This window comes from Podarcis vaucheri (assembly GCF_965113315.1).
Source record: "Podarcis vaucheri genome assembly, chromosome: 2".
Classification (NCBI taxonomy): domain Eukaryota; kingdom Metazoa; phylum Chordata; class Lepidosauria; order Squamata; family Lacertidae; genus Podarcis; species Podarcis vaucheri.
The window spans coordinates 115016297-115041972 of NC_138760.1; the positions used below are offsets into that span (position 1 = coordinate 115016297).

General features: G+C 46.0%; 1 protein-coding gene across 1 annotated transcript in view; it reads left to right on the forward strand.

Moving 5' to 3' along the window:
- GNL1 (G protein nucleolar 1 (putative)) overlaps positions 1 to 24437 on the forward strand; it is a 28046-nt gene extending 3609 nt beyond the window's left edge. Inside the window, exons 2-12 of the mRNA XM_082209824.1 lie at positions 7057 to 7225; positions 13160 to 13296; positions 14145 to 14296; positions 15669 to 15740; positions 16963 to 17161; positions 17661 to 17756; positions 18945 to 19142; positions 20404 to 20582; positions 20852 to 21014; positions 21402 to 21542; positions 24000 to 24437. Of these exons, the coding sequence (XP_082065950.1) occupies positions 7057 to 7225; positions 13160 to 13296; positions 14145 to 14296; positions 15669 to 15740; positions 16963 to 17161; positions 17661 to 17756; positions 18945 to 19142; positions 20404 to 20582; positions 20852 to 21014; positions 21402 to 21542; positions 24000 to 24289 (1796 nt within the window). The 3' untranslated portion in view covers positions 24290 to 24437. The remainder of the gene's footprint in view (positions 1 to 7056; positions 7226 to 13159; positions 13297 to 14144; positions 14297 to 15668; positions 15741 to 16962; positions 17162 to 17660; positions 17757 to 18944; positions 19143 to 20403; positions 20583 to 20851; positions 21015 to 21401; positions 21543 to 23999) is intronic.
- Positions 24438 to 25676: the final 1239 nt, after the last annotated feature.

Genomic DNA, 25676 nt, shown 5'->3' on the forward strand with positions numbered 1-25676 from the left:
CGGGTCATGTGGCCAGCATGACTAAGCCGCTTCTGGCGAACCAGAGCAGCGCACGGAAACGCCATTTACCTTCCAGCCGGAGTGGTGCCTATTTATCTACTTGCACTTTGACGTGCTTTCGAACTGCTAGGTTGGCAGGAGCAGGGACCGAGCAACGGGATTCGAACTGCCGACCTTCTGATCGGCAAGTCCTAGGCTCTGTGGTTTAACCCACAGCACCACCCATGTCCCATTATTATTATTTATGATTATGATTATGACTATTTTATTAATACAAGTTTGTATCAAACTGCATTAATTATCAAATTGCTTTACACAACATTCCTTTTGTGTGTGCTTTTATTTGAATATGCTGATGGGAATGTTGCTTGCTAATATTATTATTATTAACATATAAAACGCATACATTTGCATTTACACAATACATATACACAACAGACTGCCTTATTTTCATAGCATAAAACATACCTACATTACTCTATATTATACCTACCTATAGTATACATATCAACATACCTACACACCTACCCCACACGGACACCCACCAAGTGACTTGACTTTCAGTCATTCTTGCTACGCTACTTTATTTTTCCAATTAGTTTAAACACATTTCATTATTTCTTTAACTCTTCTTCTATCTTAACTTTACTCTGCTTTCACTCTAATCATTTTCTGGATTCACTCAATATCTGTCAAAAGTTCTACTTTTTCCACATAGATTTTGATGTATTCCTTAAAGATAGCCCACTCCTTATTCACTCTTTGTACCATATCCCCTCCTTGGCTGGGGAGGGCGGGTTATAAATAGAAATTATTATTGTTGTTGTTGTTGTTGCTGTTGTTGTTATTATTATTATCCTCTCTGTTAATTCGGCAATATGGAAGTATTCCATCATTTTAGATAGCCAGTCTGTTTTAGTTAGGACACTGCTGCTTTTCCAGTTTTTGGCAATTAACCTTGCCTCTGTAGTTGCATACATAAATATTGGTCTGACCGTTCTTTTATTTCCTCTGACATGATACCTAGGAGAAAGGATTCTGTTTTCCCCCCAAATGAAAATCTAAACATCTTTTTCATTCGTTGTAAATATTTTCCCAGAATCCCACTATCTCTTTGCACTCCCACCACATGTGTAGAAAGCTTCCTGCCCTGTTGTGCATCTCCAACAAACATCACTGCAGTTTGTATACATTTTTGCCAGGCGAACCAGGGTCAGATACCATCTATATTGCATTTTCATTACATTCTCTCTTAAATTATAGCACACCGTAAATTTAATATCCCTTTTCCTCAGCCATTCCCATTGGCTCATCATAATATTTCCCCCTAAATCCTGGGCCCACTTTACCATCACTGTCTTCACTTGCTCCTCCTCTACCTCCCATTCTAGGAGCAAATCATATAATTTGGAAATACGTTTACTTTTAGATTGGATTAAGTACTCATCCAATCTTGAAATTTCTTTCTCAGTTCCTTTTTGTTTATCTTTTGGCAATCTCTGGTTAATTTGAAAATATTGCAGCCAATCGTTCAAATATTTTTTAAGTTCCTTATATTCTTTCAATTTATTATTTTCCTCTTCCAGTAATACCTTATATGTTGCCCAGTTGTTATTCATATTCTTTCTCTTTACGGTCATGATTTCTAAGGGTGAGGTCCACCAAGGTGTTTTGGGTTCTAGGATCCCTTTATGTTTCATCCATATTTTATACAATGATTTCCTTATAATATGGTCCATAAAACCATTGTGGACTCTCACCTTTTCATCTATTAGGTATTCATGCCATCCAAATCAAGTGCCTACTCCCTCCAGATCTAGCACATCACTATCCTTTAACTCAATCCACTCCTTTAACCAGGTCAGACCTGCTGCAACATGATATAATTCCAGGTCAGATAGGTCAAATCCGCCTCTCTTTCTCCGATCAGTAAGTAATTTATATTTTATTCTAGGTTTTTTACATTCCATACAGACCTGGTTAGATCTCTTTTCCACTTCTTAAAACAATCCATTCCTCCTAGAATCGGCATGGTTTGGAATAGAAATATCATTCTGGGCAATATATTCATCTTTACTGTTGAGATACGGCCCCAAAATAATAGATGTAGCCTATTCCAAGTTTCTAAATTTCTCTTTATCTCCTTCCATACTTTAACATAGTTTTCTTGAAATAGGTCTATATTTCTTGTTGTCATCCATATGCCGAGATATTTCATCTTTTTTTTAATCTCCAACCCTGAGATTTTTTGTAGCTCGCTTTTTTCTTGATTCCCCATATTTTTTACTAAAAGAATTGTTTTTTTATAGTTTTATCTTAAAGCCAGCTAGGTGTCCAAATTCATATATACATTCTATTGTTCTTGGGATACATTCTATCAGATTTTCAGTAGTGATGATCAAGTCGTCCACGAAGGTTCTTAACTTTATACTTCCCCCTCATCACAATCCCTTTTTAATAGCCTTGCAGATTCGTTGTTGCTGTCAAATCAAAAACTAAATACTTTAGAGATGACTGAGGGATATCGCTGTCACACGCCAGATTCGACCTTTTCAAACGTGACTAGATTAGAGAAGTATGACCGTTCCACCAGCCCCCCTGCCTGCACACATCAAGATGTCGAAGTTCAGCTTAAATGGTGGATCGAGCAAAGCTTTTGGGAAGTACCGTATTTTTCGCTCTATAGGACACACTTTCCCCCCTCCAAAAATGAAGGGGAAATGTGTGTGCGTCCTATGGAGCGAATGCAGGCTCCTTGGCTTCAGCGATAGCAACGCAAAGCCTCCGAAGCGCAGAGAGAGAGCTCCCCCCGCGCTCCGGAGGCTTCGCGTTACTTTCGCTGAAGCCGCTTGAAGTCCCCGGAGTGCAGCGGCAGTTCGCGCTGCTCTCCGGGGGCTTCAGGCAGCTATCCGCAAGCCTTCAGAGCGCAACAGGAGTTAACGCTGCGCTCTAAAGGCTTGCGGATAGCTGCCTGAAGCCCGGAGAGCGAGACGGGTCAGTGCACACCGATCCCTCTTGCTCTCCAGGCTTCGCTTCGCAGGAGAGGCGCTGCACAGTTTTCCCTCTCTGTGCAGCGCCCCTTCGGCGAAGCGGGAGGAGAAATGGAAGGAGCTCCGTTTTTCCTGCCGCTTCGCTGAAGGGGCGCTGAGCAGAGAGGGGGAGAATTTTTTCCCCCTGTTCTCCCCCTCCTATGGTCCGGTGCATCCTATGGTCTGGTGCGTCCTATAGAGTGAAAAATACAGTAAATATATAATTGCACAGTGCTTGAAATCATGGATGGAAAGCTGTGGAGCTGTTAATGAAATCCATATACAGTAGTACCTTGTTTTACAGAAGCTTGAGGTTATGTGTTTTCGGGTTGCGCACCGCGCCGAACCCGGAAGTACCCGGACGGGTTATTTCCGGGTTTTGGCGCATGCGTAGAAACACCAAATTGCAACCTGCACGTGTACAGACGCAGCACTGTGGGTTGCGAATGCTGCAGGTTGCAAGTGTGCTTCCCGCACGGATCACGTTCGCAACCCGAGGTTCCACTGTATCCCACTCTCTGACTTCTGGCCAAAACTTTTAAGTTCCACACACACACCGTCCACAGTTGGGGCATTATAGTAGTAGCTTTGCTCACATGAACATATAAGCAAATAGGGAGTCCTGTGGTGGTTCTTCAGGTGAGATTAATTTACTTCTGTGTTCTTCGTTTGTGGTTTTGAAGGCAGGGCCACATCACAGTCTTTCTCCTTGCCTATTCAGTGCATGCAGGGGAGGTAGCTTGAGTTCTCCTTCCAACTCCCAGCAGCCTCTAGGTAGTGTGGCCAGTGGTCAGAGATGATGAGAGTTGTAGTCCTGCAACATCTGGAGGAACACATGTTCCCCAGCCCTGAAGTGGTAGATAGAAGGACTCAGGCTTCAAACTTTTAATGTCCCTGTGAAGTAATTGTGCTTGGATTTTTTTCTGCAATATTTGTAACGGCCATTAAAGCCACTGGGACCAGGATATCTGAAGGGTGACCTTCTTCATGATGAGCTTCTTGCTTTACTAAACAACCCCCAAAAATGGGAAACTTCCTTATACAGTGGTACCTCGGGTTACAGACACCTCGGGTTACAGAGACTTCAGGTTACAGACTCCGCTAACCCAGAAGTAGTACCTCGGGTTAAGAACTTTATCTCAGGATGAGAACAGAAGTTGTGTGGCGACAACAGCGGGAGGCCCCATTAGCTAAAGTGGTACCTTAGGTTAAGAGCGGTTTCAGGTTAAGAACAGATCTTCGGAACGAATTAAGTTCTTAACTGGAGGTAGCACTGTACCAAGTCAGACCATTGTTTCATGTAGCTCACCATTGTCTACACCAGGGTTTCTCAAACTTGGGTCACCAGCTGTTTTCGGACTACAGTTCCCAACATCCCTGACTGCGTCTTGCTAACTAGCTAGGGATGATGGGAGTTGTAGTCCGAAAACAGCTGGATCTCCAAGTTTGGGAAACACTAGTCTACACTGACCAGCATCGTCTTTCTAGCTTGTTGGACTGGAATGTCTACCTTCCCCACTGGGATATGCTGCGGATTGAACTGTGAGGACCGTTTGCTTGCCAATCATGTTCTCTTCTGCTGAGCCTCAGATCTCGACTGACATCTGCCTACTGCTGGCTGGCGTAGGGGCTCTGGATGCAGGGCTATAAATCAGCCTATCCTTGGAAGCAAACAGGAAAAACAGGAACGTGTTGCAAGGATCAAAGACCTTCATCCTGAGGGCCAGATTAAAACGTTAAGACTGAGAACAGGAAATATGGGGAGAGGCATACTCTCAGGTGTGGCTGCTGCAAGAGAAGGCAGTGGCACTGTTGCATTGGCATGGCCATTAACAGCCAGTAAGCCCAGTTGGCCACTGGGAAAGTTGTTCAGTGGTATCTCGGGTTACCAGAATTCGTTCCAGAGGTCTGTTCTTAACCTCAAACTGTTCTTAACCTGAAGCACCACTTTAGCTAATGGGGCTTCCTGCTGCTGCTGCGCCACCGGAGCATGATTTCTGTTCTCATCCTGAAGCAAAGTTCTTAACCTGAAGCACTACTTCTGGGTTAGCGGAGTCTGTAAACTGAAGCGTATGTAACCTGAAGCGTATGTAACCTGAGGTACCACTGTACTTCAGAATCTAGTCCACTGGGTATGCAAGCGTATGTGCAAAGCAAAATATGTCTTCGTATGTAAATGATTGGTGCTGAGGGGAGAGCTCTGTGTTAGTCAAGTTCTCTGCTCCACAAATTAGGGGCTGGGTCTCCTGTTTCATGATTTGGAAAAATGGCTGGCTCTTTATCCTCCCCGCCTGCCAACACCGCAGCCCGGCTTTGCAGATGTGGGCTGGGAGCTGTCGATAGCAAGACTTACAGGCCCCACCCTGGGGTGAGTCATCTGTTTCCTGCCTTTTGAGCCCCTTCTCGGCCTCAAAATCCCCTCAGAAACAACCAGCAAGACTGTTGCAGCTCTTTCGGACAAATCCCCTCTCTGCTCCTCCTGTTGAGGAGTTGTTTCAGAGTCGATAACAGAAGCGCTGGCGGCCTGTCCTTTCTCCTTCCTTTGGCCTCCTCCTTTGGCCTTCGACAACTGGAATCTTCCCTCAAGTAGTAGGAATGAGCCCTGGAATCCCTATAGTTCTACCTCCCTCTGTTAAGTCTGCAAACACCTATCCCTGTGATAATGAAATTCTGGTTTATATCAGAGGAGGTGGACTCCAACTCTCATGATTCCCATCCAGCATGATCAGTGGTCAAGGATGATGGGAGTTGTAGTTCCCATCTGGGAACCCATTGCTTCCCACCCCTGGTGTGGTTTTCAGCCAGGGTGGATAAAAACCATTGATATTAAAAATAAAATAAAAAAATAAAAATTGGATATTTTTTAAATTTAAATCAGAATTTTTTGATCTAAATCAGATTTTTTTTAATCTAAATCAGATTTTTAAAATAAAATGCTTTTGGAGAAAAAAATCTTCTTAAGGATAGTTTTCTGTTTAAGTTACATTATAGTTCAAAGGCTATTCATCAGGAAATAAGGATTTGTTTAAAGTTTTTCATGTGTGCTAAAACTCGGTCTAAGTTTTTTTTTAACTTAGTTGACAAACATGGATACATATGCTATAATGTTATTGTTTTAGTTAAATAAATTGTTTAAAGTGTTATTAAGGAAATGATTATTTTTCTCCTTCCAATAAAGTACAGCAGAAAAGTTGTCCAAATATAAACAGTTAACTTATTAAACCTCACAATAATTTCATAATTATCTCTCTATGTATTTCTAATAGTATAACCAAATCAGTCATTTTTGATATACAGTGGTACCTCAGGTTAGGTACTTAATTCATTCTGGAGGTCCGTACTTAACCTGAAACTGTTCTTAACCTGACGCACCACTTTAGCTAATGGGGCCTCCCGCTGCGGCTGTGCCGCTGGAGCACAATTTCTGTTCTCATCCTGAAGCAAAGTTCTTAACCTGAAGCACTAATTCTGGGTTAGCGGAGTCTGTAACCTGAAGCGTATGAAACCCGAGGTACCACTGTAACTGTAAAAACTACTCTGAAAATTTATTATTCCAAAAATGAAACCTGGTTGTAAATATTAAGATGATACCAGCAAGAATGATCCTTTCTGTAAAGAAAAGGATTTAAATCAAGTCTTACTGACTAGTGATTTAAATTGTGATATACCGTATTTTTCCGTGCATGACTAGGTTTTTTTCATAAAAAATAATTTCAAAAATTAGGGGGCCCCGTCTTATACACGGGGCCATCTCCCCCCATTTTCTTAAATCTGAGTCCCCAAAAATAGGTGGCGTCTTATAGATGAAAAAATGTGGTAACCCCCCCCCCGTGCCTCCCAGAAATTGTGAGGGGGTTGGGAGAACCCCCAGAACAGCAATAGGAGGGGAGATGGTTCCATCATCAAGAGAGCAGAAGCTTTTGTACAGGCAGAGTGGTCTACTTAGCGCTACTTTGAATTCCTTCCCTGGGGTTTCAGAGTTACGACTCGGCCTCTCTGCTCACTTCCCCTTTGCTTGTCCCCCCAGGCTTTCAAGATGGCGTGAGGTCCAGCTCCAACAGCCGGAGTGGCAGCCACGACAGGCACGAGGACCATACGGACACGTCGGACAGCGAGTCGTTCTCTCTGCAGGTGCGCAAGCTGAACCAGCAGCCCCAAGTCCGCAAGCCGGGAGAACATGGCTACGATCCCAACAGGTAATGCGGGGGATTTTGCTGCGCTTGATTTGAAGAAGCATCCGGGGAGGGGCTGAAGCTGCCCCACAACTTTTAAGATACGTTCTTCATCAGGGACATATTCTCGCATGAGCTCCCCAGACCCCGTTCCATTGCCTGAGCCCAATTCACAGTGCTTGTTCCCAGCTTTCAGGGACCTACATGGGTTGAGACCCAGTTAGCTGAAATCTGCTTCCATCCCACTCTGTTGATGCCCTGTGTTCCTCTTCAGAGGCCTCTCTTTGGGTGCCCTTCCTGCTGGAGAAAGCTCCAGCTTCAGGGATGGAGAACTTGTGGCCCTCCAGATGTTGCTTAACTCTAAGCCCCATGGCCTCAGCTGATGTGGCTCCTGGTCTGAGAAGATGGCAACATCTTGGGCAGCTGCTGAGAGCCGATCGCTACTAAAACCGCTCCCTTGGACCCTGCTCTTCCTACTCTCCAATGAATGCCAAGCAGCCGCCTTTGTATTTACCACAATGCCCCCCATAGCAGCGCTGTTGCTGCAAGGCATTCTGGGCAATTACAATGGAGTCCACCTGATGCTTATTGGAGGAGCCCCTTTCTCCTGCTAAGCCCTCCCGCCCACACGTGTGCCCGGCGTAACCATAACATGCATGTTTAATTATGCTAACGAGATTGAACAGCCATAACATAGATCTGACTTTCCAGCTACTTGCAGTGGTGGAACAGCCTGTGGGCCTCTGGGGGGCATTGGACTACAAATCCCATCACCCTTGACCACTGGCCATGTTGCCAGGACTGATGGGAGCCGGAGTCCCATAATATCTGCAGGGCCATAAATTAATCATGCCTGGATTAGAGTGATTCACGGCCAGAAAACCTATTATCCTCCAGATGTGGTTGGACTTCCACTCCCATCTAGGGGTGATGGGATTTGTAGTCCACTGATATCTGGAGGGCTATAGGTTCCCCACGCCTCCTTGAACCCATTTATTTCCTTATTTGGCAAATTCTTTTTTTCATGGACGTTGGTTAATGGCCTGGGCCTACTCAATGAAAGTGCAACTTTTGTGGCCAGAATGTGTTGGTTGTTCTTAGCTCAGGTGTGATAATTTTGCTGCACGTGAGACAGTGAGTCCTCCATTCTTGTCCTGCCTTTGAATTCCCCTCAGCTGAACAGGCCGCCCTGATATAGTCCGTTTTGAAATAGAATCGAGGACCTGCTTTCAAAATTGTGATTCTGCTGCTCTGACATCTTCACGGCAGAAATCCCTTTCCCTCACGCGTGCACGCGAACATTTAAGAAGTCAGCAACGTGCTTTTAACTCCTGTACTCTTCTCAGTAAGAGACTTGCACATGAGAAGGATGTAGGAAACGTTTCTCCCGACTTGTGAACATTACCAAAATAGGCCATGCTCCACCATTTCCTGTTGTGCCTCTGAGTGCAACATAGAGCAAAGGACAAGTTCTCCTTTAGAGGGCAGAACAGGGAAGAGCTGTCAGTATCACCACATAACCCTCCTCCTGTGGGGTGAATGTACGTTAAAGCACGCATGCGAAAGTAAGTCACAATGTTCACGTGAGCATGCAACACTATTGGCTTGTGTTCGCATGAACACTATCTCTCCTTCTGGAGCAGAGTATTCTGTCTGCAGTTTCCCACCACCAGACTTGGATTTTCTCTCTCTTCTTTTGTATATATTCCATGGAAATGAAAACCAGGCACTCAGCGGAGTCTGCAGCTTGTTGCAAGAATGTGTGTCTTGCATGGCGAAAGTCTTGGGTTTAACCCCTGCCATTGCCCCACTTGTGAATTCCAGCACCTGGCATTCAGAGGGAGAACGTAGCCATCATGGTCCTTGATCACAGCCACCTATGTTCCTTGTTAGATAACAGCTCCAGTCAGAGGACCTTACTGGGCCTCATGGATCAGCGATCCAACTTGATGTGAGGCAGGCTCTTTTATTGCACTTTTATTGCACTCTTATTTCATAACCCATATCTCTTTTCCACCTGGTCCTATGAGGTAGGCTGAGAGAATACTCTTAAAGCTTGTGGTGTAATTTCATCCCTGAAGATAAACATCCCTGCAAAAACTTGGCCAGTACAAGGACGGAGTGAGACTTTAGAAGCCCGCGAAATCCCTTCTCAACTATCTGGGGGAAGGGACAAATATGAATGAATGGAACAAGTCGTCTGTAGCAAGGGCATCCATGATGCTACTATTGTTTGTTATTGTTTTGTTTCATTGAAGGTTTTGTTGTTTAGTTGTTTAGTCGTTTAGTCGTGTCCGACTCTTCGTGACCCCATGGACCAGAGCACGCCAGGCACTCCTGTCTTCCACTGCCTCCTGCAGTTTGGTCAGACTCATGTTTGTAGCTTCGAGAACACTGTCCAACCATCTCGTCCTCTGTCTTCCCCTTCTCCTTGTGCCCTCAATCTTTCCCAGCATCAGGGTATTTTCCAGGGAGTCTTCTCTTCTCATGAGGCGGCCAAAGTATTGGAGCCTCAGCTTCAAAATATGTCCTTCCAGTGAGCACTCAGGGCTGATTTCCTTCAGAATGGAGAGGTTTGATCTTCTTGCAGTCCATGGGACTCTCAAGAGTCTCCTCCAGCACCATAATTCAAAAGCATCAATTCTTCGGCAATCTGCCTTCTGTATGGTCCAGCTCTCACTTGCATACATCGCTACTGGGAAAACCATAGCTTTAACTATACGGACCTTTGTTGGCAAGGTGATGTCTCTGCTTTTTAAGGTGAGAGGCGGAAAAGGCGGATCCAGCCAGCAGATCCTTATCTCCCCTACCTGCTGTGACTGGTGGGAAAGCCTATCACCTGATGCTATGGTGACATGGCATTTGGAAGCCCCAACAGTCAGCTGAATGTTGGGAACTTTGAAATGCTCTTCATAAGACCCTCGCAAACAGCCTTGCACGACGCTGCCTGTCCGCTGTAGTTGGGACTTCAAAGCATCACGCAGGGGCTTTCAAAGAGCTCTGCACTGTGCTCTGAAGTCTCCAATTTTTGGGACTTCAGAAGCACTCTGTGTGTGTTGCTTCAGAAGGCCCCTTTTGTCTCAGCCCGGTTGCCTTCTTAACTGCCCACACCTGATATCAGGTGATTGGCAAGTGGGGGGTAGTTTGGCAGAGTGGCCTGGCAGGCCAAATGGGCTGGGGAGGCCCTGCCTCTGATTTCAGGTATTTGTGGTACCACCCTTTGTAATATAGTTGTCTGGATAGTTGGCCTTGGTGAAGATTTGATGTTTTCATCCCCAAAAAGTTTTTGATTTGGGTTTCTACTGAAATGAGGCTGCATTTTAATGTTGTATTTTAATCTTGTTTTTGAGTTGTATTTTAATCAATTGTTTTTATACCTGGTGTTAGCTGCCCTGAGCCCGGTCTTGGCTGGGGAGGGCGGAGTATAAATAAAAATTATTATCATTATTTGCCACAGGGTAGTTTACAATACACAAATTAAAGAGAAATTGAAGCAGCAAAATAAAAAAGTTTTTGTTTGTTTTTAATCCTCCAGTGCTGTTTTAAACTACAAAGTATTAAAATACCTGTCTTAACATTGCACCTAAGGGACGATAACATTTGATGCCAGGCAATCCCCATAGACAGAGGCTATAGATATATATACAGTGGTACCCCGCAAGACGAACGCCTCGCGAGACGAAAAACTCGCAAAACGAAAGGTTTTTTTGTTTTCGAGTTGCCTCGCAAGACGAATTTCCCTATGGGCTTGCTTCGCAAAACGAAGCTTGCCCCGGGGACAGCGGGTCTTCTCTTTTGAAGCAAGGGGCGGCGGGGAGATCGCTTCTCCCCGCAGCCGATTGCTTCAAAAGAGGTCCGGGGGCAGCGGGAAGCGCTTCCCGCTGCCCCCGGACCTCTTTTGAAGCAAGCGGCTGCGGGGAGATCGCTTCTCCCGGTGCTCCGAAGCGGGGCGGGGGGCGGGAACACCTTCTGAAGGCTGGCGGGGGGCAAAAGTCTTTGTCCCCCCTGCCTGCCTTCCCAGGGGCTTTTAAATCGCCCCGGACAGCGGAGAAGTCCTCCGCTGTCCCGGGGCGATTTTAAAATGCCGCCCGCCAGCATTTTAAGATCGCCCGGACAGCGGAGAAGCGGAGAAGTCCTCCGCTGTCCCGGGGTTTTTTAAAATGCTGGGGGTGGGAAGAAAAGCCCTTGTCCCCCCCCCCCAGCCTTCAGAAGAGGTCGGGGGACAGACTGTCCCCGGACCTGGTCTGAAGGCGGTTTCCCTAGGAACGCATTAATTGATTTTCAATGCATTCCTATGGGAAACCGTGCATCGCAAGACGAAAAAACCGCAAGACGAAGAGACTTGCGGAACGAATTAATTTCGTCTTGCGAGGCACCACTGTACTGGCCTTTGTGGAAGTAGACAAGAAGAAGATGCTGGATCAGGCCAATGGCTGCTTCTAGTCCAGCATCCTGTTCTCACAGAGGCCAACCAAATGCCTATGGGGAGCCCATAAGCAGGATCTGAGCACAAGAGGCTCGCCACATTTGTGCAGTTTCTAGCAACTGGGATTCAGAAACTCTGGTTTGTAGCCATTAATCACTTTATCTTCCATGAATTCGTCTAATCTTTTAAAGCCATCCGAGTTGCTGGCTGTCATTACTGCTGGCCTTTCCTGAAATAGGGAGAGAATGTTGGGGTCACATCCTTTGCTGCAACTTTTTAATGTAAATATTTTAAATTAAGTTTTACATAACAAATTTCCATTTAAACATATCATTCGCCTTTACTTTTAGGATTCTCAGAATCCCTTGACTTCCCTCCGCCCATCTCTGGTTTCCATTATCCATCCCTTTTTATTCCACTTATCCTATTCCCCCCCCCCCACAATTTGTTATATCTATTTTTAACTTTTCCATTCTATTTTGTCTTTTACAAGTGTTCTAATCCTGCGAAGGTTTTTAACTGTTTACAATGTTCTCTTAGGTAACCTATAAACTTTTCCCATTCTCTCCTAAACTTTTTCTCGTCCTGGTCTCTGATTCTCCTGGTCAGTTTCGCCATTTCGGCATAGTCCGTCATCTTCATCAAACGTCCTTCTATGGTTGGAACTTTGTCTTCTTTCCCTTTCTGGGCCAGTAGTATTCTTGCTGCTGTCGTCGCATACATAAATAGTCTTTTCTGCTCTTTTGGAATCTATGTACCTATAATGCCTAACAAAAAAGCCTCTGATTTTTCCACAAATGTTATTTTAAACGTTTTCCCCCAACTCATTATACATCATTTCCCAGAATGCTTTTGTTACCTTGCACATCCACCACATGTGGTAGAACGTGCCTTCTTTTTATCTGCATTTCCAACATACTTTGCTGCAGTTTTTTCATGTGGCAGGTAACCTGGGCCTCCTTTCGGATGTATTAATAAAATAATAATAAAAATTCATTTATATCCCGCCGTCCCCAGCCGAAGCCGGGCTCAGAGCAGCTAACAACAGTAAAATGATACAACATTCTAAAATCATGTCATTATAAAATCAGTTCACATCAGATTAATGGCAACCATTGGGCTAGAGTTCTGTGAGGATTGCCAAGGGAGGGGGTCAGGCAGTGCCCTGGCCAAAGGCCTGGTGAAACAGCTCTGTCTTGCAGGCCCTGCGGAAAGATGTCAAGTCCCGCAGGGCCCTAGTCTCTTGTGACAGAGCGTTCCACCAGATTGGAGCCACAGCCGAAAAAGCCCTGGCTCTGGTTGAGGCCAGCCTAACCTCTCTGTGGCCTGGGACCTCCAAGATGTTTTTGTTTGAAGACCGTAAGGTCCTTCATGTATTGCTTAAATCACTGTAATCCTAAAACTGAGCAAGACGTGCCCGTTTCTGGGCCTCGGGTGGGAAGCTGGGCAGTGAATTTCAGCCAAGGATGGCCCCTCACTTTTAGCTCCTGCCTGATCTTTCCTGCTTTCACTGCTTTCCCCCTGCCTGACAGATACCGGCTGCACTTTGACCGGGAGAGTAGAGAGGAGGTGGAGCGGAGGAAAAAGATTGCCCGAGAGAAGATCTTGGAGCCTGCTCCAGAAGTTGAGACAGAGGTGGACATAGAAGACGTTTATAAGACTGGTTCAGGTGAGCAAAGGGCATTCAGGTGGCTAAGGCATTCCTGGGGAGTCTCGGCTGACAGGGGAAAATGCTGAAGATTTCCTCCCTCTGTAAAGCACTACCCCTCCTGGCCTCTGGAGGCAGCAGACAGTTTTGCCCTATGGAAGCACCATATGCAGGTGGTTTAAAAATGGGCCCAATAGGGAAAAAGGGGGATTAAGTATGAAAGTTCCCTGTATCACTAAACAGTAGGTTGATAAAGGGTTGCCACATTTTAAAGAGAAAATCTAGAGCTTCTTTTTTTTGGCCAAAGTTGTTGAGCTTTATTTGCAAAATATCCAAAAAACAAGTTTTTGAGCTATTTTTAATGGAATTCTCAAAAAAAAATAATCAACACTTCTGATATGGGCTGCAATACACCCTGGATTTTCCAGGACATTTAAACTGATTTCTGAAAATTCCGTCTGGACCCTATTGTTGATGGTTGAATCCCGGATATGTCCAGGAAATTCCGGACTTATGGCAGCCCTGGTTTGATATATATAACATTAATGTGACTGCATGCAAGTTTAAAACTCCTTAATGGCCTGGCAACTTGCCATGTTGCCCACGTTCCATCGGTTCAGTAAGCCTCTGCTCAATTCAGTTTGTTATGTTCCCATTCTTATCATTATGTCAGCCTCGTCCTGGCTTTCTGAAAGGCTTTATATTTCTCGGATTCTCCAAATGGTAGCCATCAGTGAAAAGCATCAATTGGAGTTGGAGTGATCAGGGAAGCTTCTTGATGCAAGATGTAGCTTTTCCCCTTAGAACTTCTCTCCTGCCTCCCACAAGACGTTGGCTATATCTTCCAACTGATCCTTAACCTTTCTCAGCACTGGATTTTCCAAAACGCCCGCCCTGGAATTATCAGATGACCAAGGACCAGCTCTTAGCCCGAGAGGAGAAGTGTTTTCGGGAATATCTCGAGAATATCTACAGTACATTCCCACCAAGCCAGCTGAGCTACTTTGAGCACAATTTGGAGGTGAGCCTTTAAAAGCCTTAAGAGCTGAGTGGGGTGATCTTTTCCACCAGTCCATTCCTTTCATGCAGCCAGAGTCAAGTGTCAAAAAAGGATTTGTAACTGGCTGTCTTGTGTAATTAACTTTGCTTGTATGGTTCAGGGTTTCAGCTATTTTGGGGCAAGAGCTGGGGCGACAAAGAGTTGTGTTTCTTTAGCCACATTCACGCCATGCCTTTAAAACACAACAATACCACTTTAACCTGTCATGGCTTCTCCCCAAGGAATTCTGGGGGCTGCAGTTTGTTAAGGGTGCTGAGAGTTGTTGAGATACCCCAATATATTCCCCTTACAGAACTAAAATTCCCAGAGTTCCCTCTGAAGAGGGACTGGTTGTCATAAACCACTCTGGCAATTGTAACTCTATGTGAGGGGAATTGTGGGGTCTCCTACCAGCTCCCAGCAACCTTAGCAAACTACGGCTCCCCAGAATTCTTTGTCAGAAGTCAAGACTGTTTAAAGAAGTATTGTAGTGCTGTAAATATATGGTGTGAATGTGGCCTTTGTCTCTGCAGCCCTCGGTGTAACTTGAGACCTGATCCAGCCTAATCCAATTTGGTGTGCTGTCTCCTACACTCTGTCAAAAAGCTGTGACTAAATGCAGGTTGTAGCTAGATCATCAAACCAGCTCCTTTCTCTCTCTCCCCCATTCCTTTTTTGCTTAATGTTCAGTTCAACAGAGTCCTGGAGAATATGAAAGTTTGCTCACTATTTTATGACATTTACGTTGGCCCTTATAAAGATATCGCCCCCAACTGCAGATTTTGGATTCCCCCCACCGTATGAACCAGCACTGTTTCCTTTGCCTCCAGTCCTTTAAGAAACTATTAATACTAGTTAACGCCTAATTCTGTTTCCATGGCTATTCGCTTCACATATTATGCCGTTTCTAAACAGGAAATGCTATTGTGCAGAAAATAGCATGAGAATCATGTGGCGATTGCACATGTGCATATTTCACTGGGTGTACAAGCAATGAAAAGGATGCAGTTGACAGCAGCTCCCCAGGATTCGTGCACCCAGTGAGACAACGTGTGCGATTTTCACACATGACAATCTAACACGCGGCTTTCATGCTTTTTCCTATGTGCTTTCATTTTTTCCTTTTCTTTCTTTCTTTCTTGGGTTTTTGGTGCAGTGTAAACACAATGACGTTTGCTGATTCTGTTCCAAAGTGCCAATTAAGCCTTGGGGAGTTGTGATTGCTGGGATACCAGTCCTGACTCCAATTTGATTTCAAGCATTGTGACCCAGGTTCAAAGGGGTCCTTTTAATCCACTTAGGCCTAGTGTAATCTTACACAGGCCTTTTTCTAATCTCCTGGTTTCTCTTGTAGACATGGAGGCAGCTGTGGCGTGTACTGGAGATGTCCGACATTGTGTTGCTCATTACAGACATCCGGCACCCAGTAAGGACATTTTGCGGTTCTGTTGATGACTGGTGACTCGTTCTTGATAGACCTTGTTTGCGCAGACCTTTGACTTGGTTTCTCAGATCCTTTAATGTGATTTAACTAGCTAAACAGGAGGACAATTTCTAGGGCTGAGTCCCTGGTGTGCAGCCTCCCCCCCAAAAAGTATTTTTCTACATGCCCCAAGAGGAGTCCTAGGGTAGCAGTTTAATGTGAATTCCTAGCTAAGAACCACTTAAGAATAAAATGGGAAAATCCTTTGGGAGCCACATACTCTGGGTCCTGGGGGCAGTGTCTCCCATGACAATGTGGAATGACATTTTGTATAACGTCACCCCCACCTGCCACTACATTCTATTTTTTTAATATTAATTTTTATTTGGTTTTACAAATTTAAATTTACTTTTAGAATCACAGATAAAACAAACAAACACAAGATTCTTTCGAATCTTTAGACTTCCCTCCATGGGTTCCGTACTTGTCATTTTCTACTGCATATTCTAAGTCACTCCAATTATTTGATTGTTCGTTACATCCAAAGTCCTTGTTACATTAAAAGTGTTTATTTGAGTTCAATTGTTTACAGTGGTAACTCCCAAATAAATCTCCCCCATTCTTTGTTAACATTTTGGTCTTCCTGGTTTCTGATTTTCCTGGTCATTTTTGCCATCTCTGCATAGTCCATCAACTTTAGTCTGCCATTCCACTCTGGTAGGGACCTTGTCATCTTTCCATCTCTGAGCTAAAAGCATCTTGCCACCTCTGGTCTAAACCACTGAGCCTCTTGGGCTTGCTGATCGGAAGGTTGGCGTTTCAAATCCCCACGACGGAGTGAGCTCCCATTGTTCTGTCCCAGCTCCTGCCAACCTAGCAGTTTGAAAGCACACCAGTGCAAGTAGATAAATAGGTACCGCTGTGGCGGGAAGGTAAACGGTGTTTCCATGCGCTCTGGTTTCTGTCATGGTGTTCCATTGTGCCAGAAGCAGTTTAGTCACACTGGCCACATGACCCGGAAAGCTGTCTGTGGACAAACGCTGGCTCCTTCGGCCTAAAGCGAGATGAGTGCCGCAACCCCAGTCACCTTTGACTGGACTTAACTGTCCAGGGGTCCTTTCCCTTTATATCACAGAGAAGAAAGAAGGAAGAAATACGTATTCTTAGCCCTCACTGTTTGGGACCTCTCACTTAATTTGGTTCTCCCCCAACCCTTCCTGCCCAGGTCATCAACTTCTCCCCAGCCCTCTATGACTTTGTGACTAAGCAGATGAAGAGGAACCTCATCCTGGTACTGAACAAGATTGACCTGGCTCCCCCATCCCTGGTGGTGGCCTGGAAGCACTACTTCAAGAGCCGCTTCCCCGAAATCCACGTGATCTGCTTCACTTCCTATCCGCAACAGGACCAAGATCCCAGCACTGGTATTTTCTTGTTCTTTTTCCAATAAATTGCATTAGCGTTTATAAAAAAGAGACACAAAACTGATACCAAATATATATATTTTTTAATCCAACGTAAATGTAAATGAAATCAAAAGCATAGAGAAGAAAAAGGAAAGGAGGAAAAGGAAAGGAAAGGAGAGAGAAAAGGAAAGAGAAAACAATCAGAAGAAAGAGATAGAAAAGAACTCAAAAGAGAAAGTAGACAAGATAAAACACAGAAATTAAAGATCTGTTTTTTCGAAGCAATAAGTCAACATGTAAACACCCCCTTTGACTTCCATGCCTTCCTAAACTGCATGGAAGTCAAAGATGCTGCTTTGGTTGCTTGCCTCCCTTTTTCTGAATCTTTAGATCCAACTACTTTTAAAGGAAGAGATGCGTTGGCTCACTTTTAGGAAGAGGTGTGTTGGCTTTACTTTGCTGCTGGGTGAAATCTTGGCTCCCAGGACTTGATTTTCTGGGTTTTCTCTCTCGTCAGTGTTTAAGAAACGCCGGAAGCGTCGAAAGGGCTGGAGCAGAGCCATGGGGCCCGATCAGCTGCTGAGCGCTTGCGAGAGCATCGTGGCTGGAAGAGGTGAGTTTGCATGCGTCACTCTGAGCTCTTGGCTTACCCCTGCGGAGTTGATTTTACTCCAGGGCTAAAATTCTTCTGGATGTCAGCACCTGTTTGTTCTTTAAACAAGGAAAGCGCCCAGAACTCAATCCTGCTTATAAGCCGCATTTTCTGATCCTGAAGCTTCTTTAGCCCATGCAAATGGAACCTCAGAAATAATGAGAGGCACTCTGTGGCTCAGTTTGTATGTAGCACTCAGCCAAAGCATGGCTTAGCATGAAGGGGAAGGCTCCTGGAGAGATCGTGGCTGCTTTGTTCCACCTCCGCTGCTGCTGCTGCTGTGATACTGTGAGATAAGCCACGGTTTGGTTTACTGCGACATCTGAACCTCTGCTCATGGTTTGTTTCTTTGAGACAAACCACAGGCCTGTAAACCAAGAGCAAACCTTGGTTACCAAACCATAGCTTAGCTTACAGCAGTGCAGCAGGGTCAGGACTAGAGCGGGAGCAAAGTAGCCATGATCTTCCCTCTGGGGAGGTAAAAGGGTAAAGGGTAAGTCCCATCAAAGACGACTATGGGGTTGTGGCGCTCATCTCGCTTTCAGCCCGAGGGAGCCGGCGTATGTCCACAGACAGCTTTCCAGGTCATGTGGCCAGCATGACTAAACTGCTGCTCGCGCAACGGGACACCATGACGGAAACCAGAGCACACAGAAATGCCGTTTATCTTCCCGTCGCAGCGGTACCTATTTATCTACTTGCACTGGTGTGCTTTGGAACTGCTAGGTTGGCAGGAGCTGGGACAGAGCAACGGGAGCTCACCCCATCTCAGGGATCCGAACTGCCGACCTTCAAATCAGCAAGCCCAAGAGGCTCAGTGGTTTAGACCACAGCACCACCCATGTACTTATGTGTTCACACTAACCCATGACTAACATAGCACATGGACCAGGCCTGTGTCTGCTCTAAGGTTCCCTCCAGCTAATCTAGGCATTGAGAGTAACACAGTCCCAACAAAGTTTTGATACGATATTTGTGTAGCCCAGTTTTCCTTCTCTTTCAAGCGGAAGTAAGCCCCACATAATTTCACCTGTGCTTGGATTTGTGCATTGGATTTCAGCCTTAGATTCAAAAACGGGTTGTGTGGTACTGTTTGCATCACTGCTTGTTATGAGTCTTTTTTTGGCATCTCTTTCCTCTTTTCTCCAGTGGACTTGAGCACCTGGAAGGAGAAAATCGAGCGGGATGCAGCTACCTCTCGCCTGCCGCTTGAGGACTCGGAGGAAGAGGACGACGATGACGAAAGCGCAGCTGTACTAGTGGAGCACCAGACGGATGTGGCCATGGAAGCCGGGGGCTTCTCCCAGGAAATCTATAAGGATGGAATCCTGACAGTGGGCTGTGTAGGTGAGTGCGCCCTCTGGTGGTGGACAAAGACATCCAGCTAGAAACTGTTGAGTGTTGACTCTTAAGTTGGGCTGCGATGGTTATAAAAGTACTTGCTTAAGAAATAGTAAAGGTAAAGGGACCCCTGACCATTAGGTCCAGTCGTGGCCAACTCTGGGGTTGTGGCGCTCAGCTCGCTTTATTGGCCAAGGGAGCCGGCGTACAACTTCCGGGTCATGTGGCCAGCATGACTAAGCTGCTTCTGGCGAACCAGAGCAGCGCACGGAAACACTGTTTACCTTCCTGCCGGAGCGGTACATATTTATCTACTTGCACTTTGACGTTCTTTCGAATTGCTAGGTTGGCAGGAGCAGGGACCGAGCAATGGGAGCTCACCCCGTCACAGGGATTCGAACCGCCGACCGTCTGATCAGCAAGTCCTAGGCTCTGTGGTTTAACCCACAGCACCACCTGCGTCCCACAAAGAAATAAGCTTTATTAAATGATTGCCTCATTTGCTGCTCTTTATATTATATATTTATATTATATTATTGCCTTCCTGAATGGGTACCTGATGACACAGTTCTCCCTTCCTTCAAATCCCTCCTCTAAACCCTCCTTTTATGTATGGTCTTTGGTTTGGTTTATCCTCATAGTCCTCATTTGTCACTGCAGCCAACCTTTAGGCCAACGGTTCTCCACCTGTGGGTCCCCAGATGTTGTTGGACTACAACTCCCATCATTTCTGAGCTCCGGCCTTGCTAGCTAGGGGTGATGGGAGTTGTAGTTCAATAACATCTGGGGGACCCACAGGTTGAGAAAGTTTGCTTTAGGCAAATGCACTGGTATCTGCCCACATTCCTTCTATACTTTCCTTACCTCTCCTCCCTCCCCCCTGCTCTCTGTTTCCCCACTTGCCTGTTTTGGATTTTAAAGCTCATTGGGAGTGAGGACCCACCTGCGTTGCCTTTCCTTGAGGCCCCGTAGGCAGCAAGGGTGCAGCATAAATAAACCGGTAAACCTTATAGGGTATCTAATGCAGGACATGCAGGGCTAGAGCATCCCTAACAAATGACTTTCCAGGCTCAGCTTGAAAACGTTCAGATTTTAAAGCTCATTGGGAGTGAGGACTTGCCTCACTGTGAGGCCCCACATGCACCAGTGGCGCAGCATAAATACATTTGGAGGTAGACCTCAGAGGACATCCATGACCAGAGCATCCACAACATACAATTGCCCAGCCTCTGCTTAAAGACCTCCAATACCTCTTCCTCCCTCACAGGCTTTCCCAACGTGGGCAAGTCCTCGCTCATAAATGGCTTGGTGGGCCGCAAGGTGGTGAGCGTCTCCCGCACTCCAGGCCACACCAAGTACTTCCAGACCTACTTCCTGACGCCCACAGTCAAGCTGTGCGACTGCCCTGGGCTCATCTTCCCCTCCCTTGTTGACAGAAAACAGCAAGTAAGTGCTTGTGAAGTAGGAGAGGAGTGAAGGAGACAAACGATCTGGGAGGGATTTGTTGCTGGGGCTTTGGGGGAGAGGGCGTGAGGTTGAACAAGGTGGGAGATGGCATTTGTGTTGTTTCTTCAGCAGGGGGAGTAGAACTCAAAAGTCTGGTTGGTCTCACATTGGTTGAAAGGAAATCTCTTGTGTCTTAATCTGCTTCCACGGAGTAATACATGGGATCTGCAAGCCCTGTAACAGGTGTGCCCTTGTGCTCTCATTTTTAGATCCTGGCTGGCATCTACCCTATTTCCCAGATCCAGGAGCCCTACACTTCTGTGGGGTTCCTGGCCAGCCGAATTCCAGTCCAAGCCTTGCTCAAGCTGAAACATCCGGACGCCGAACATGGGAAACCTGAGCCCCCGTGGTGCGCCTGGGATGTCTGCGAAGGTAAAAGGGTAAACGAGGGTGCAGCGAGGGCATGGCGCTGCCGTTTAGCACAGGGTAGCCAACCCAGATGCCGTAGACCAGGGTTTCCCAAACTTGGGTTGCCAGCTGTTTTTTGACTACAACTCCCATCATCCCTGACCACTGGTCCTGCTAGCTAGGGATGATGGGGGTTGTAGTCCAAAACAGCTGGAGACCCAGTTTGGAAAAACCCTGCCACAGATAGCAACTACCAGCCTCACTCAGCACAGCCAATTGTCTGGGATAATGCAGGTGGGTGGGGCCCATGACGTTTGGAGGGCACCATCCTGGCAACCCTTGATTTAGCAGGAAGGCTGAGCATTGTCAATACGTCTGTGAACTCTGACACCATCTCTACCCTCTTTTTAGCCTGGGCTGAGAAGCGAGGCTACAAGACCGCCAAGGGAGCCCGCAATGACGTCTACCGAGCAGCCAATAGCCTCCTACGCCTGGCAGTGGACGGGCGCCTCTGTGTCTGCATGAGGCCTCCGGGCTACTCTGCAAGGAAAGGTACCTGTGGTCAAGGATCAAATCATCAAGCTTATAAAAGCCTCACTTGAAGCAGAGTCAGCAGGAGCTATGCAAGGGAAAGTCCTGTCTCACAAACCTATTAGAATTCAATGTCAACGAGCATGTACAGAGTGGGGATCTGGTTGACACAGTGTACTCGGACTTCCAAAAAAGCTTTTGACAAAGGTGCCTCAGCAAAGACTCCCGAGTAAGCTTAGCAGTCATGGGATAAGAAGAAGAGGTTTTGTAGTGGATCAGGAATTAAGGTTAAGTATTAGGACTTGCCGATCAGAAGGTTGGCGGTTCAAATCCCCGCCACGGGGTGAGCTCCCATTGCTCGGTCCCTGCTCCTGCCAACCTAGTAGTTTGAAAGCACGTCAGAGTGCAAGTAGATAAATAGATACCACTGCGGCGGGAAGGTAAACGGTGTTTCTGTGCGCTGCTCTGGTTCGCCAGAAGCGGCTTAGTCATGCTGGCCACATGACCCGGAAGCTGTACGCTGGCTCCCTCGACCGATAAAGCGAGATGAGTGCCGCAACCCCAGAGTCGGCCACGACTGGACCTAATGGTCAGCGGTCCCTTTACCTCTATCTTTATCAGGAAGCAGAGAGTAGGAATAAATGGGCAGTTCTTTGAATGAAGAGGTAGAGAAAGTGAAGCCACCAAGTTTCAACATTGGGATCTGTACTTTTCATAGCATCGTGGAGTTGGAAGGGACCCTGAGGGTCATCTAGTCTGCAATAAGGAATCTCAATTTAAAAGCATCCATGACAGATGGCCATCCAACGCCTGCTTTAAAACCTCCAGTGATGGAGGGTGCACAACCTCCCGAGGGAGTCCGTTCCACTGTCAAACAGTTCTTAGTGTCAGAAAGTTCTTCCTTATGTTTCATTGGAATCTCCTTTCTTGTAACTTGAATCCATTGGTTCAGGTCATCATCACCATCATCATCTAGTTACAGGTAGGTAGCCTTGCTGGTCTGCTGTAGTCAAAACAAAACAAAAAAATTTCCTTCCAGTAGCACCTTCGAGACCAACGAAGTTTGTTGTTGGTATGCGCTTTCCTGTATCTGAAGAAGTGTGCATGCACACGAAAGCTCATACCAACAACAAACTTACCGGTAGTTGGTCTCTAAGGTGTTTACCTTTTTTAAGGTGCTACTGGAAGGAATCATCATCAACATTGTCATCAATTTATACCCCATCCATCTGGCTGGGTTTCCCCAACGACTCTGGGCAGCTCCTAACAGAATATTAAAAACACTATAAAACATCAAACATTAAAAACTTACCTAAACAGGATTGCCTTCAGATGTCTTACTGTCCTACTCTCCAGAGCAGGAGAAAACCAGCTTGCTCCATCTTCCATGTGACAGCCCTTTTGCACTTGTTCATAAATGATCTGGAGTTAGAGGTAAACCAGAGGCTTATCTCCTGGGAATCGCGGCAAAATTGAAGAGTATTGAAATTCCCTCTGTACGTGAATGGATACAAAAGCGGACAGAATATGCAGAATTAGATGGTCTATCAGAAAAAATAAAGAATAAACGAAAACAGGAATTTGTTTCAAAATGGGAGGTTTTCAAAGAATATTTGAAATATAATTACAGTAGTTTAAATTCTGTTGCAGCATTTGAGGAATTTCAGTAATAGTTGCAAGTTAGACATGAGAGTTAAGGTATATTAAGAATAAGTTAAATTATGATAAAAGTGTGTGTTGGCAATAAGTGATATAAAATTGAAATAAGGAATAGACGGGAGGTCGGGTCTATAGTGTTAAGAGAGCCAGTGTGGTGCAGTGGTTAAGAGCGGTAGTCTCGTAATCTGGGGAACCGGGTTCGCGTCTCTGCTCCTCCAGATGCAGCTGCTGGGTGACCTTGGGCTAGTCCCACTTCTTTGAAGTCTCTCAGCCCCACTCACCTCAGAGTGTTTGTTGTGGGGGAGGAAGGGAAAGGAGATAGTTAGCCGCTTTGAGACTCCGTAAAGGGAGTGAAAGGCGAGATATCAAATCCAAACTCTTCTTAAGACCAACTTACATTTTATTGTTTGTTTTAAAAATTGTGTTTATTGTTATTCCTGTGTGTAATTTTGTATTTGTGTTTTCCTTTTTTTGCATTAATAAATAAAAAATAATTATTATTAAAAGTAATCATAGTAAACCATCAGAGATTTATGAAGCACTCCTCTCCAAACGGACCTCTCCAAACTGAGCACATGGGTGGTAAAACGGCAAATGCAGTTCAGCGTAAACAAGTGTAAAGTGATGTGTGTTGGGACAAAATGTCTATATACAGTCGTGGAATCTGAAATTGAGACTTTCAGGGGACAGTTCCCCACACCGTTTTACTTGAATATGAAATTTGCCACCTTAGTGGCTTTCACTGGGTGTCCTTTGACCCTTGGCAATTCCTGTGATTCTGACAGTCTCTCTCTCTCTCTCTCTCTCTCTCCCCTTCAGCCATGTGGGAACACCACCCTGAAACAACTGAGATTGCCGCTTTGCAAGAGGCCCACCGCCATGATGGCAAGCGCAGCTCTGGGGAGGAGGAAGAGGAGGAGGAAGACGAAATCTCCAGCTCGGGAGAAGAAGAGGATGACGAGAAAGACCGTGATGCAGACGAAGAAGGCGAGGAGGAAGAAGAGCTGCACTCGGCGCCCAAGAGCGGGCCTAGCCAGCCTGGCCCTTCTAGGAAGGGAAAGTTTGCTGGCCGGAACTTGTTTGCTTTGCTTGGGGAGGATGAATGTTAGCAGCTTCCCCTGATGGACAGACTGAGAGGGGATGGATGGCTCTCTCCTCTCCCCCATTCTGCTCCCGTCTCTACCCCCCCCCACACCCCATGTTCATTCTCAAGCTCCAGAGCCGCTGTATATCAATAAAGGTGATGTTTATTTCCTGGCCCACCTCCCATCACTGTGGGGAGGGCATAGGGCAAGGGATAAGAATGCAGGGTCGGCCTGACATCCTTCAGTTCTCTGGCTCCGACAGCAGCCATCCAGGCATTTCTGCAAAACTCACAATCAGGAAATGAAGGCGAGAGCCACCCTCTCTTTCTGATCCCACCCTGTCTGAGGAAATCCCGTATACAAATAGCAAATTCAATTTCCTAGTAGCCAACCTTTATGTGGCCAAAATGGAACCCTTCCTCCAAGGAAGAGAGGGAGGTACCAGTAACCTTGAGGCAGCTCCATTGGTTAAGTATGTCCAATAAATTTTTAGGTGGGGGGGAAAGATAGCCAAAGCCACGCAAGGAGAACTGGACATGCTCAGTGGATACCGAAAACTGGCTGTGGGGGTGGGCGCTGGTGGACAGCAGGCATGGAAAACTGGAGAGGGATGGAAAGCAATGGAGTGTGCTGAAAAAGGGTAATGTTTTGAATCAGAAGCACTCAGTGCCTCAGCATTTTCTTCCATGTCTTTACTGGACAGGCTGCTCTGGTGCTTATCACTGGAGATAGAGAGAGTACCTTGCCTTCAACTTCTTCTCAATGCCAGCATCCCCCTTCCTTCATCCATAGCCATAAATGACGATTGCTGAGCCTGATGGGGGTTGGAATTCAGCAACATCTGGAGGGCCAAAGGTTCCGACACTTACTTGCAGGCTCCGGACTAAGACTGAGATCATCAGAGTTGGGTCCTTGTTGACTAAGAGCGCCGGGGATTATGGGAGTTGTAGTCCAACAACATCTAGGGACCCAAGATTGAATGACACCGGCTTGTAGGACATATTGTTGCTGAGGCTAAGCAGTCCTGGGTCTTGGTACGAGGCCACACGTATACCACCTTGAGTTTCGTGATGGAAGAAAGGAAGGATATGGCAGCAGAAAAGTAGAATGTTTCTTAAATAAATCAAGGCCCATGGTTGCTTTTTGCTGAGCCCTGCTATATAGGTCTGCAGGACTCTGCCTCATGTTGGATTTAGGGCAGGGGGAGGTGTGTTGCCAGGATACTCTTTTCATCCTGCTTGCATTTTTCTGTATAAAGAATGTAAATCATTTTAACTGATTTTAATAGCATTCTGATATTGCTTTAAACTGCCCAGCAACACCTTCAGGTCATGTGGGTTTCCCTTGTTGATTCCAGTATCCATCTGGTCTAGACCACACCCAGAGGCAGGGATGGTCTTCGAACAATGAT